Source organism: Kogia breviceps, chromosome 2 (genome assembly GCF_026419965.1).
Source record: "Kogia breviceps isolate mKogBre1 chromosome 2, mKogBre1 haplotype 1, whole genome shotgun sequence".
NCBI lineage: Eukaryota > Metazoa > Chordata > Mammalia > Artiodactyla > Physeteridae > Kogia > Kogia breviceps.
In genome coordinates this window covers 183,422,150-183,436,166 of record NC_081311.1, presented here as the reverse complement: position 1 = coordinate 183,436,166, position 14,017 = coordinate 183,422,150, and the positions used below count along the sequence as shown (strand labels likewise).

General features: G+C 43.2%; 1 protein-coding gene across 3 annotated transcripts in view; it reads left to right on the top strand.

The window, feature by feature from the left end:
- The window catches only part of NHEJ1 (non-homologous end joining factor 1), a 77,355-nt gene that overhangs the window by 2,026 nt on the left and 61,312 nt on the right, over positions 1-14,017 (top strand). Inside the window, exons 2-5 of one of the 3 annotated variants that reach the window (XM_059053223.2) lie at positions 1,003-1,283; positions 1,712-1,924; positions 9,546-9,684; positions 10,260-10,318. In XM_059053223.2, coding sequence (XP_058909206.1) covers positions 1,107-1,283; positions 1,712-1,924; positions 9,546-9,684; positions 10,260-10,318 — 588 coding nt within the window. In that variant the 5' untranslated portion in view covers positions 1,003-1,106. The remainder of the gene's footprint in view (positions 1-1,002; positions 1,284-1,711; positions 1,925-9,545; positions 9,685-10,259; positions 10,319-14,017) is intronic. The other 2 variants (XM_059053222.2, XM_067026889.1) reach the window with 2 other exon arrangements.

The following is a 14,017-nucleotide window of genomic DNA, read 5'->3' as shown; positions in this document are numbered from 1 at the left end:
AATATATATATTTAGGGAAAAAATATATTTAGGGGGCATATAAATGTATATATATATATATATATATATATATATATATAAATATATATATACATATACATACATGTATTCATTTAGGAAATATATATATGTTTAGGGAATACATATATATGTGTATGTATGTATGTATATGTATATATATATATATATATATATACATATACCCACACACACATATTTAAAATTCTGAGAGCTTCCAGAGTTTTTTGTTTTAGATTTTATTTATTTATTTATTTTTATTTATGGCTGGGTTGGGCCTTCGTTGCTGCGCGGGCTTTCTCTAGTTACGGCGAGCAGGGGCTACTCTTCCCTGCAGTGCACGGGCTTCTCATTGTGGTGGCTTCTCTTGTTGCAGAGCACGGGCTCTAGGCTCAAGGGCTTCAGTAGTTGTGGCTCGCGGGCTCTAGAGCTCAGGATCCATAGTTGTGGCACACAACTATGTGGCTTAGTTGCTCCGCAGCATATGGGATCTTCATGGACCAGGGCTCGAACCTGTGTCCCCTGCATTGGCAGGTGGATTCTTAACCACTGCGCCACCAGGGAAGCCCAGAGTTTTGTTTTTAGATAATAATCAAATAATTTGAATTTCCTGCGCATGACACTTATGACTCATGATGTTTTATAAAACAAGAACTATTTCTTCTCTTCTAGAAGTTCTGGGAAAGGATAGCATTGACTTATTTATTAGGAATATGATAAAGATGCAACAAGAATGGTTTAGGTTTCCATATTGTTATATTATTAGAAAGCAGAAATACTAGTACCATTATGCTGAGGCTTAACCACTATAGAAAAAGGTGATATTTTATGTTTTCTAGGAATTTAATATGGGAAAAAAACCCCTCAAAATTCTGAATAGATTTTTAGTGGCAAGAGGTGGTAAGGTTGGTGCTCAGCTGGTTATGTACTGGGAGGGTGAAGGAGAGGGGGTAGAATGTAAATCAATGCCTTCTGTTTTCCTAGGGAGGATTTTCACAAGATGTATTTGATAGAGAACTCTCTGAGTGGTGTCCCCCCAGGCGTACAGCACCCTGGGGGCACTTTGCTAAATTAAGACTCTCCTGCAGATGGAGGAACTGGAGCAAGGCCTGCTGATGCAGCCGTGGGCATGGCTACAGCTTGCTGAGAATTCCCTCTTGACCAAGGCTTATATCACCAAGCAGGGCTATGCCTTGCTGGTTTCAGATCTTCAACAGGTGTGGCATGAACAGGTGGACACTAGTGTGGTCAGCCAGCGAGCCAAGGTAAGTGTGAAGAGAAGTACTGCTGTGGGTGGCAGTGGACATAACTTCTTTCCTAGTGAAGGTCAGGGGGCATTAACATCACCCAGCTTATTGGCCTGTAGGTAGCCAAGGAAGGTCAAATTAGGTTGCTACAATTCCCATTATGTTCTGCACTTCTACCTCTAGCCCTAGGATCTTTCCATATGGGCGTGTGTGTGTGTGTGTGTGTTTCTGTAGTGCATGCAGTGGAAGGCAGAATTGTGAAGTAGGCCAGTTGATCTCTCTTCTTTTTGTTTTCTTCTTTCCTGTTCTGATGTTTTTATTTTCCCTTCCCTTCCTCTTCTGCCCACTGTCTTCATGTTAACCAGAGCATTCCTTTGCTGTTACTTACCAGGGAGTCAGTTTCCTTTTAGCCCTCTCACCCTGTACAACGCTTGCTCTCTTTTTAGGAGCTGAACAAGCGCCTGACTGCTCCTCCTGCAGCTTTTCTTTGTCATTTGGATGATCTGCTTCGCCCATTGTTGAAGGACACTGCTTGCCCTGGCAAAGCTACATTCTCCTGTGATCATGTGGCAGAGGCGCTGATACTCCAGGTGCGGAGTGAGCTCTCTGGTCTCCCATTCTATTGGAATTTCCACTGCATCCTAGCTAGCCCTTCGCTGGTAAGTGCAATTCAAATATGGGGTAAGGAAAAGGATGCCAGCTGCTTCCCCTTCTCAGAGCTTTTCAAATGAAGCTTTAGGTGGTTTATTTATTTATTTATTTTGGTAAACCCCATTTGAAATTCATCTCCAATTAGAAAACTTTCCTTGACTAGAAAGAAGGCAAAAAGTTTTCTTGACTGGTACATTCTTTCCTTACAAAAGGAGCATAGTTTGGGCCTACATGCTTTACCGGGTATCTTTATTCGTTACTTGATTTATTCAGCATTTATTAAGCATCTACTATGGGCTAATTGTTGGGTGTCCAGATCTAAAACAATATAGCCTATTTCTGGAGTTCATAATCTAATGAGAAGGCAGACAGACAGGAAACAGGTTAAATTATGGTATATACTTTGATTGAGGTAAGCCCAGGATGATTGAGGATCTGAAAAACCTTTTTGGTTAGTTTTTTTTTTTTTTTTTTTTTTTTTTTGCTGTACGCAGGCCTCTCACTGTTGTGGCCTCTCCCTTTGCGGAGCACAGACTCCAGACGCGCAGGCTCGGCGGCCATGGCTCACGGGCCCAGCCGCTCTGTGCCATGTGGGATCTTCCCGGACCGGGGCACGAACCCGTGTTCCCTGCAGCAGCAGGCGGATTCTCAACCACCGCGCCACCAGGGAAGCCCTGAAAAACCTTTTTGAAGAGATAGTTTCTGAGCTGAGTTTTGAAGATGAGTAGGAAATAACTGGGAGAGAATAAAGAGATCATTTTAGGCATGAATGCCTTCTGAGAGGTGTGGAGTTGTATAAGTGTGGGGCAAGTGAGGGAACTTCATGACTACAGGGGGCCGTGAGAAATGAGGTAGACAGTGGCCAGATCTTGAAGGATTCTAATGAGTTTGCATTTTACCCCAAAGGCAACAAGGGATTCACTGAAAAACTTTAAGCAGGGGTTTAACACGTTCCAATTTGTAATTTATCAAGATCACTCTGGTAGTAGGGTAGGCTATATATACCAGTGTTGAGTACCTTTCGGAACATTATTTTGTCATTTAATCCTCACAACTGTCCTGTTCTGCAAGATAAGTATTATTGCCATTTTTCAGAGTAGCAAGCTGAGATTGAAGGTAATTTGTCCAAAGTCATCCAGTTTATAAATGAATGAGCTGGAATTTGACTCCCAGGTAGGTCTGATTCAAGAGCCCCTTTTCAGGGACTCAGAAGATAATGTCCTCTGCTCACTTGTAGCTTTCTAGTCCCCAAGAGCTTTTATTAGCAATTAGTTAGTTGAGAGTGAAGAACTAGTTTGCAGGAATTGCTTCTGCTTGTCCTTCTACCCTTTTATATAAACAGAGCTTGTTTTAGCATTAGAGGACAGGGTCTTCTATGGGGGTCCTAAGGTTGTAGGTTTATCAGCAGAGGGATCTGAAGACAAGTGGGCATCATTTCCTGCCTCCCTTCTTTAGTTTCACAGAGGTAGTGTGATGCTTTGGCAACAGTAGGGTGATGGAACGAACAAAGTGCTTTTCAACAAACTGTTCCCTGTTCTCGATCTAGTATTTTTTTAAAAATTAATTAATTAATTAATTTTTTTGCAGTATGGGGGCCTCTCACTGCTGTGGCCTCTCCCGTTGCGGAGCACAGGCTCAGGACGCGCAGGCTCAGCGGCCATGGCTCACGGGCCCAGCCGCTCCGCGGCATGTGGGATCCTCCCGGACCGAGGCACGAGCCGTGTCCCCTGCATCGGCAGACGGACTCTCAACCACTGCGCCACCAGGGAAGCCCCTGATCTAGTATTTTTGACCCAAGCTAGTCTTGAGTGTTTGGAGAACTACTGCTCATTAACCTCTGAACTTTTAAGGCCCATAAACAGTGCTTAGCAAATAATAATCACTCAATTTTGTTGATTTTAATTGAACTTCTTGTGAAAATTTCCACCATGCTTTAGGTAGAATTTATCTATCTTGTTCAAAACCCCTGTAACTTTTTCTAAGTAACACCAGGAGGCACTGTTCCCTCAGTAATGCTTGTTATGGCACCAAAACATTTGGGCAGCCTTGGGGAAGCCCTAGCAATAGCTACTCTCATTTTATATCACACAGCCCTGGAAATTCAGAAGAGTGAGATTGGGGAGGCAGTTCTTGTTGGAAGCTGATGGGCTCTAATAGTTTCTTCTTTCAAAAGAATACAGTAAAGGACACTTGTATAACAGTATTATAATTGAAAGTAATGGGTGAAGAAAACCTAGCTATTCTAGGCAAATTCCTCTAATTGGAGAGCTGAAATTTACAAAGAGGCAACAGGGACTTCCCTGGTGGTGCGGCGGTTAAGAATCCGCCTGCCAATGCAGGGGACACAGGTTCAAGCCCTGGTCCGGGAAGATCCCACATGCCGTGGAACAACTAAGCCCGTGTGCCACAACTGGCCCGTGCTCTAGGGCCCATGAGCCACAACTGCTGAGCCCGTGTGCCACAACTAGTGAAGCCCGCATGCCTAGAGCCCATGCTCCACAACAAGAGAAGCCACCACAATGAGAAGCCCGTGGACTGCAATGAAGAGTAGCCCCTGCTCGCCATGGCTAGAGAAAGCCCGCACACAGCAATGAAGACCCAATGCAGCCAAAAAAATAAATAAATTAAATAAATTATAAATAAATGAAAAGAGGCAACAGTGTTTAGAGTGGAATGAATCTTGGTTGGCCATGGGGAGAACAATTTATTAATAATTATGCCTCAAGGTATATTATTAAAAGAAGAAGAATGCCATCCCAGGGAAATCCCTGTACCTGAGGAAGCTTTATAGGGAAAAAGTTAGAGCCAGTGGACACTGGTGAGGATGTAGGCGGATACTATTTCAGGCTTGTGTGTGTGTCTGTGAGGTCACACAGTCATAATTTTTGTTTGTTACTCATTCTTGTCATAGTTTTTATTTAATTCTTTTTGAATGAGTAACTCATGCAAAAGGCAAACACTTCAAATAGCATTTAAGGGTATGTAGGGAAGAAATAGGTCTTCTTTCTACTCCCTTTCCAGTCCCTCATTTTCCTTCTCTGAAGCCACTACTGCTGTCAGCTTCTTGTGAATTCTCAAGGAAAGCCACATATATATGTGTGTATATGTATGTATATATACATATATATCAGTATATATATATATGTATATATGAGTATACTCATATAGTCAAATACACATCTAGGTATATGTGTTTTCACAAATGGCAGCATTCTGTTCACAGTGTTCAGTACCTTGCTTTTTTCACTTAGTTTTAGCACGTAGAAATCATTCACAGCAATACATTTAGAAGACCTGCCTTAATATTTTTTAATGACAACATAGCATTTTGATGAATGAGTTTATCAACGTGTATTTAATTGCTCTGTTACTAGTAGACACTTAAATTGTTTCCATTCTTTTGTTTTTATATGTAGTGAATATCCTGTATTTACTTTTTCTATGTGTAAATGTGTGAGTAAGTTCCTAGAAGTGGAATAACTGAATCAAGGAGTATTTGCATCTTTGATCCCGCTAACGTAATGTTGTATTGTCTTCCAGAGAGACTGTGCAGCTTAACTCCTCCAAGTCATATTGGAGAGTAGGAGAGTACCTGTTTCCCCACACTCCATACCACCTTCACATTAATCATGTAATACTTTTTATGTCTCTGCAGGATATTATGGAATATACAAAGCTTTCTAACACTGAGCCCATTTCCACTTCTGGCCAACTTCTCTTCGTCACCCCCTCCTCCTTCCCACTGTCTATTCTTCCTAGTAGCTAATGTAATTCTTTTTTGTTGTTGTTTTTCTTATCTTTTTTTTCTAATGTAATTCTTCATATTCCATATTTTGAGATTCAATTTTGTCACCTCTTTGGCCAGATTATGATTCCCAGGAGTCACATCTGAAGGTTTTTTTGGTGGTAGAAGGAGCACCCGCAGACCTGAATTTGTAACTCAGCTCCATCACTTTGACTACTTGTATTACTTTGGATAAGTTACTGAATTTTTATGAGACTCAGTTTCTTCATCTGTAAAATGGCGCTACCAATCCTGACCTTACCACAGAGATGTGAGGATTAAATAAGAGAACATATGTAATATTACTTAACCTTAGCATTATAGTGGGCCTGTGAGAGCAAATAGTCCAACTCCATAGTTTGTCTTTTTAAAAAAAAGAGAAGGGGCTTCCCTGGGGGCTCAGTGGTTAAAAATCTGCCTGCCAATGCAGGGGACATGCGATGGAGCCCTGGTCTGGGAAGATCCCACAGGCTGCAGAGCAGCTAAGCCCGTGCGCCACAACTACCGAGCCTGCGCTCTAGAGCCCGCGAGCCACAACTACTGAAGCCCCCGTGCCTAGAGCCCGTGCTCCACAACAAGAGAAGCCATTGCAATGAGAAGCCCACGCACCGCAACAGAGTAGCCCCTGCTCGCCTCAACTAGAAAAAGCCCACGTGCAGCAACGAAGACCCAATGCAGCCAAAAATAAATAAATAAATTTATTTTAAAAATAAATAAATAAATTTATTTTTAAAATAAATAAATAAAATAAAAATAAAAAAGACAAGGACCATGAGAGCACTTGGGGTTAAGCCATTTTCACATCTAGGTGCTATGAGAGCCAGGGCTAGAATCTTGGTCTCCGAATTCCCAGTCTATTATTCTTTTCATTATATCCAAACATGATACGTTTCATCTTGGGATTGATAACTGCCCTCCTGCTCTTTTGCCTGTGACTTATGAACATTTCTATGGGAAATCTGAAGATGCTGGGGAAAATTATAAATAGCTTTTCCTCTGGAGAAGATTGGCAACTCCTGTTCTATATCCACCACACTTCCTGACTTCCTTAACTGTTGTGATCTCTTTGAGGGCAGAAGCCTCACAGGGTCAGAGCATGTATTCAGCACCCAGTAGGTATTTGTTGAATTGATTTATTGAACTGCATCTTTTCATATGTTGCTGTCAGTAAATGAAGGGGAGGGAGTGTCCCAGCCTCCTAAAGCACTTCAAGATTTTTCTTTGTAGTGTCTGTGGATTTGCTTTGAAATTTGTTGCTTCAGCCACAATGTTTTATTCTAATTAATTGATCTAAGTTAGGGTTCAACTAACTTTGAAATGAGTTATACCCCAATGAGTCAGAGTGGTATAATTCAATCCTATGAAATTATTTGAGAAGTTGAAATATTTAAGGATAAAAAGCTTTTAAAAAATGCTCTATAGGGCTTCCCTGGTGGCGCAGTGGTTGAGAGTCCGCCTGCCGATGCAGGGGATACGGGTTCGTGCCCCGGTCCGGGAAGATCCCACATGCCGCGGAGCAGCTGGGCCCGTGAGCCATGGCCGCTGAGCCTGCGCGTCTGGAGCCTGTGCTCTGCAACGGGAGAGGCCACAACAGTGAGAGGCCCGCGTACCACAAAAATAAATAAATAAATAAAAAATGCTCTATAGACATTGAAGTCCTATCAGTAATTTCAATAATTACCACATTTAATTAGACATGGCATTGATTAAAAACTGTTTCTCATCATGTTTCATGCTGTTATATTTACCACTGCTCAAAGGAATTGCTGTGAAAGTAGCCCCCAGAGGAAGGTTGGTTATTAACTCTAGGAATTTCTGTTGTTTGAATGCTGCCAGCAAATGGATGGTGATGCTGCTTGGTTAGCAGTGGCAATTATTTTCAATTCAACTCACCAAACATTGGCTTGCTTTCATACAAGTATTCACCTATTTTTCCTCCTTATCTCCCTTGAGAAGGACCAAACTTAAAACAATTCCTAGGAAAGAGAGTTGAGTCTAGAGCAGATACATTTTCCAAAAGCAGAGCTTCTGTCACATTCTGAACAGTACCTCCTGGAGGTTTAAGTTTATACTAAGGACTGAGCTGGGAGACAGTTCTAGGTTGGGATGTGCTATGTGACAGAAAGAAGTGACGGGTGTCTATAGCTGCACCTGATTGCCGGCCTTCCACTCTGCACTGTTACCCTGCGTTTCTTGCGTCCTGGTGCTGGTGCAAAAGCTGCTGCCACTAAACCCTAACCTCCCACAACCCTAACACACCCAGTGTCTTCTCCTCTACTCTGTCTTTAGAGAAAAAGAATCATTTCCTGTTAGCTTGAGCCACAATACACCTGAAGTCTTTAGTAATAAGTTTTACTAGAACATTAGTGGAAATGAAAACATACAAGTCTGAAGAGTCCAGACTTCTGATCCTGATCCAGATGAGTCTGGCTTGCACATCTCATGGGCCACTTTAGTACCTTTTCCTCACTTCAAGCCTCTGTGGGATTTCTTGTCTAAAAGCTATCCTTTTTAGGTCTAGGGTACGGGTTGGCATACTATGGCCAACAGGCCAAACCTGGCTTGCTGCTTATTTTTGTAAAGTTATACTGGAACCCAGCCACCCTCATTTATTACATGTTGTCTCTGACTGCTTTCTTGCTACAACAGCAGAGTTGAATATTGTGATAGGGACTATATGGGCCACAGGGCTGAAAATGTTGACTCTCTGGCCCTTACAGAAAAAGTTTGCTGACCTCTGATCTAGGGCGTTTCTTCTCACTGCCTCCTTTAGTTCATCTCCTTGGGGGAAGGGAAAGGAAAGTTCATAATACCCCCCAGCCACAAATTATCGATTTTAGCTAATTTTTTTTTTTTTTTTTTTTGCGGTACGTGGGGCTCTCACTGTTGTGGCCTCTCCCGTTGCAGAGCGCAGGCCCCGGACGCGCAGGATCAGCGGCCATGGCTCACGGGCCCAGCTGCTCCGCGGCATGTGGGATCTTCCCGGACCGGGGCACGAACCCGGGTCCCCTGCATCGGCAGGCGGACTCTCAACTACTGCGCCACCAGGGAAGCCCTTAGCTAATTTTTTTTTTTTTGACGGCTAATGGACACCTTGTACAGGTGAATGGAATGGTTATTCTATGTAGCTATGCATTATCATATGAGAGCATCACTGTAGCTGCACTGCAGTGTAGCCATGCTTACATCCTTCTTCCTTCTGGTTAAGAGCAAGCTGTGTGGAGGGGTGGTTTATTCCTTCCTAGGCTGGTCTCTTGGTGACTGGCTTGTTTCTATTACAACAATGACCTTAGACTTTGCTGCATTTGTGGGAACAGATGGAAACTCTGGCCTCATTCTGGGCTATCATCAGCCCTGAAATGGTTCATAATTGGTTTCTGGGTCTGATTTGACTTTCACAGTTCTCTACTTTCTATTGATATTTGTCTTCTATTACACTCCAGCTAGCATACTCTGTTTTAGTTGCACCTACTTTCTTGGAGGTTACTTGGATCTTCTGCTTTCATCTCTCAGTTTTTGCTGAGAGTTGAGTCCACACTTACCTCTTATCACCTGTATCACATCCTTCTCTTTAAATCACAGCTCTAGGTTATCTATTCATACATGTTCTCCTTTATTCTTCCCATCCTTTTATCTGTGCCACAAAGAAAATCCTTGAACGTCCTTCATATACTTATTTAACTATTATATTTGTGTTTACATTCATGTAAATGGGTTGCTTGACCTTGAACATACAAGTTCCTGTGAAAACATTTGTTTTTCAGTATTTTTTCCTGGTACCTTACACACTGTTAGGGAGTACTTTATGTTTATCTGTTGGCTAATTGGTATCTCTTCCATGGAAGGTCTCCCAACATTTGATTCGTCCTCTGATGGGCATGAGTCTGGCACTGCAGTGCCAGGTGAGGGACCTAACAACATTGCTTCGTATGAAAGATCTAGAGATCCAGGACTACCAGGAGAGCGGGGCTACACTGAGCCGAGGTGAGAGGATATTCTTTGAGGAGTTGGGTCGGGAGTGGTACAGACAGTCGAAGAGCCTTAGCAAAGGGGGAGACTCATTTGCATTAGGGAGGTGCTTTCAAGAGGGTGGGTGCTGGGTGCTGACCAGGACTGGAGACCAGATGACACTTCTTTTGCTTCAAGTACCTGGCTGGGGCCCAAGTATCCAACAGAAGCTGTAACTGAGTCCAGACATGCCCTAGGCAATGGCAGGGAAAGACTCTGGAAAGGGCCAACAGCTCTATAAAATTGCATGAGGGAAAAATGACTTGGGACTTTAGGAAGCTGCATAGCTTCAACTTCAGAATAAAAATTCAACTCACCTGTCTTTGTGGTGAGAAAACCTTCTAGAGCACATGCTGCCACTGAACCTGTCATTTATTGCTAATCAGCCTTTCCTCCTGTTTGTCCTCTTCTCCCACTGGACTAGGTGTCTCTGGGTGTTGCATCTTTATCCTCTTTCCCAAGAAGTCCTGGGCTCTGTTCCCTTTCCCACTCACAGGTAGGAAACTCATTCTAAGCCTCATGTTTCTTTTCTGCCTCCCTTCTTGTTACAGATCGGTTGAAGACAGAGCCATTTGAAGAGAATTCCTTCTTGGAACAATTTATGGTAGAGGTAGAGTACTTGTTATTTCCTTTCTCTTTGTGCAGCTTTGCTTTACTTCCTCTTTCCAGGTGCCTGAGTGGTGACTTGCATTTTGGGTGTTAGGTTTGCTTGCATCGTTGGAGAGCCCTTTCTGTGGAAAAGTTACCTATAGAAAGTCTGATAAAGCTTAAGATGTACCTGGGGAAGATGGGGAGAAGTAGGGGGAAAGATGTAAAAAGCAAAAGTGAGCTGGTTAACATTTGTAAAACATCTCTGCTAAAGTACCTAGGGATTTTGTTTGGAATTCTCTTGGAAACCTTGGTTGACCAGTTGCTGAATTTTTGCTTGCTGAGATCTGATTCCAGGTCTGGATTGTGGAGTGGGGGGCTAGTCATTATTACTTGTCCGGGCCCCTTCAACATCCCACAGTAGAGGAAGGTGAAAAGCACAGGGCTACCATTTGGGGACTGTCTTGTGGGCACAGTAGGCTGTGGAAAATCACAGTGTTTATACAAGGGGACTGGCAAAGGAATGAATGGGGAGTAGATAATTGTGGCCTGTCAGAAGCTCCTGTCTAGGTTTCCCTTCTAAGGATTGAGCTTGGCCAAAAGAAACATCTATTAAATGCCAAGCAGTGGTAATATTAATAATAATGACCTTTGATAATACCAGTCAATATTGATCTTTTTCTCTAACTTTTCTGAGACTTGTTGGTTGTACAGTTAGTACCCTAGTATTATTGCACTATTTTCTAATTATACATGTTACCCAGGTTGGTACTTTATTGTGTAAGTAAATAATGCTGTTATAATATTGTGTTATGTATAGATTATTTATATTTCTGTCTTGTCTTCTAGGCTAATTTGTAAGCTTGTTTTGGACAGGGACTATGACTCCTACTTCTTTTGAACCTGAAATTAGTGCTTTTCACAGGACTAAGCAAAAAGCAGGTGATTTGGAACCTTCTATTCTGCCTTTGTCCGTTGACTGAGCAGTAGCCTCATGACGCTTGAGGTCTTAACAGTGAGAACAAAACATGTGAGTTGAGCACTCAGTCCATCTACTGAAGCAGTTGTAATTCTGGAGGAGAAGGAAAGCATGTGTTGCCAAGTCCTGAAGCAGAATAGGTTTCAGGTCTTCATGGGGAAAGAGAGATCATTAAACCTAAACTTGTGACAGAGAGAGATTTCTTAGGCCATTTTTCTCTCAGATAGGTTTGGGTATTAAGGAGGTTAACATAGGCTGGGATGGTATACTAGTTCCCTACCTCAGCTCCTTAGTCAAACAATGAGAGGCTTATTCTTAGCTCAGCAGGGAGGTCCCTTCCTGATCTAGTGCTTGCATACGTATCCAGCTTGGTTTCTCAACATTTTTCTCAGTGTATTTTATGCTTCAGCCATGCAGAATGGCTTTGAGTTACCAAAAATGCTGTTTTCTCTAGCCTTTGTGTCTTTGCACACATTGTTCCTTTATCTAGAATGCCCAGTGCCCTGGTCTTATCTACCTTGTAAACTTCTATTAATCTTTCAAGTGTCAGCTTCAGCTTCTTTGGGAGACCTTTCCGGACTGTCCTTGTAAAGATAATCCTTCTTTCCTGCTACTATAGTGCCTTGGTTCATGCCTCTATTTTACTAGTTATAAGTTTGTCATGATGCTGTTTGTATGTCTTCAAGACTATGTCTTTTTCCACTGATCTATGGACTCTTTGAGGGCACGGACCACGTTGAATGTGTTTCTATGTTCCCAGCACCAAACATAGTGCTTAGAATTAATAGGTTCTCAATGAGTTTGTGGGTGAATATGTTGATAAACTTACACTGGAGGGATTTTATGAAAATTGTGGCGGTGTGGGCTGTGGATATAGTGTTGCTTGTTAGACCCATATTTGGGATCTTCAGTTATTCTCCTGATTTATTTTGCGGCTTTGGATAAATCACTTCTCTCAGAGCCTCTATTTTCTCATTTGTAGAATTGAAGTCTCATTTCTTTCATGCTATTGGGGTGGAGGAACACTGCAGAACTGAATGAGAAAGCATACGGAATACAGGTGCTAGCCCAGGAAGGGAATTGGTGTTTGGAACCAACTACTTCAAGAACTCTGGTCTTCTAGGTTCTGGGTGGATCACATCCAAACTGCATAGACTTGTAGAATTTTATTATATCTGGAAAGGATCTGGACGATAGATAGTTGTAGCTTTCCATTTCATAGATTAATAAATTGGGCCTCAGAGAGGTTAAGTGACTCGCCTAAGGTCATATGGTCGTAGCTATATGTTTAGGACCATCCACACTTCTTGGCTCATAGTCCAGGATTATCCCTATTTTGTTTTGCTACTTTTACTGGTTGTACACAAATTAGAGGAGAGTCAAGGGCTAGGATAACGTAGAATTCTTGTGACCTCTGGGATCACTGCCCTGTCCTCGGAATCTCCTGCAGAACTGCTAGAACTGAAAGGTTTCCTACCGGGACTGCAGCATTTCTTATGGCCAGTGCATCTTTTCAGTTACTCTGCTTGCCTGGGGTCCTACAAACAGGACACAGAAGGGTCACGGGGTCACCCAAGACTGAGCTGAAAGGATGTGCCATCAAAATAAGCAACATAGGAAGATAAACAAACCAGGGACAGAGAACTCGGGATGAAGGTGCAGGGGGGCCAGGGCTGATGTCAGAGGGCCATGCGGTCAGTGCCTGCGGTCTGTTTTTCCTACTTCTCGTTAGGACTATTGCTAGGCAAGAGGCCATCGAGATAGGGCACAGGAGGCAGTAGGATGGGAGGTTTCTAGGATACAAAGGCCAGGAAGAATATTTAAGGATCGAACAGGGGTTACTTCTCCATATTTAGTCCTTTTGTTTTTCCTCTCCCCTTAGGAGCCTGATTTTCATTTCCAGGGAGCCCAAGGGGGCCAATCGATGGTGGCCTAACTAGAGGGGGATTCGTGGCAGTGCCCATTCAAGTCAGGGCTGGCCCTTTTCTCACAGAAGGCAACATCCCCATGTAGAGCATTTCCTAGGACTAGGGGATGGGAATAGAAGACCAGTCAAGGAATTGGGGGCTATTACTACATGCCAGTATGAACAGTGTTAAAGAGGAAGTTTAGGATGAGTGGGCTGGCATAGCCCACGCTCAGCAGGGTCCACTGGAGGGAGTTCCTTCCCCTGGCTGCATCCATGATTCCCTCTCTTCATCTGGTTGCCATCAGGCTGTATGGCTGCTGGCGTGCTCTTTATTTATTTATCCCAGTGTAATGGGGTGAGGAGGGAGCTGGCCTAAGGCTGGCATTCCGAGGCCATGCCACGAGCCACAGGCGGTTTGCATGGGTGTGTGAGTCACTGGGGCTGCATGCTGCTCAAACCAGACGCGGCTGGGCTCAGGGACAGCAAGCAGCCCAAAATAGAGCCCCGCCCTCTGCAGCTGGCAACCCCTGGCTGGGAATCAGCCCTGTACACCGAAACCTGGGCAGTTGCGTGAAGTTGGCTTTCTCGGGGAGGGAGGCCTTAGCAGAGATAGAGATTTTTGCAGTTATCTCCTTCTCTATCTCCAGAGGAGAATATTCAGCATAGCAGTCACTCCCGTTACTGCTTTCTGAATGCCTTGTAATACTTAAAGAATCTGTTCCGTGTAATATCTTAACCAATTTCTATTATATAGTTATAGTTCTACAACTATAGTTAACATTGATTTGACTCAGCATCCTAAATGTAGCCATGGCCTTTGTGTCCTGTCTAGT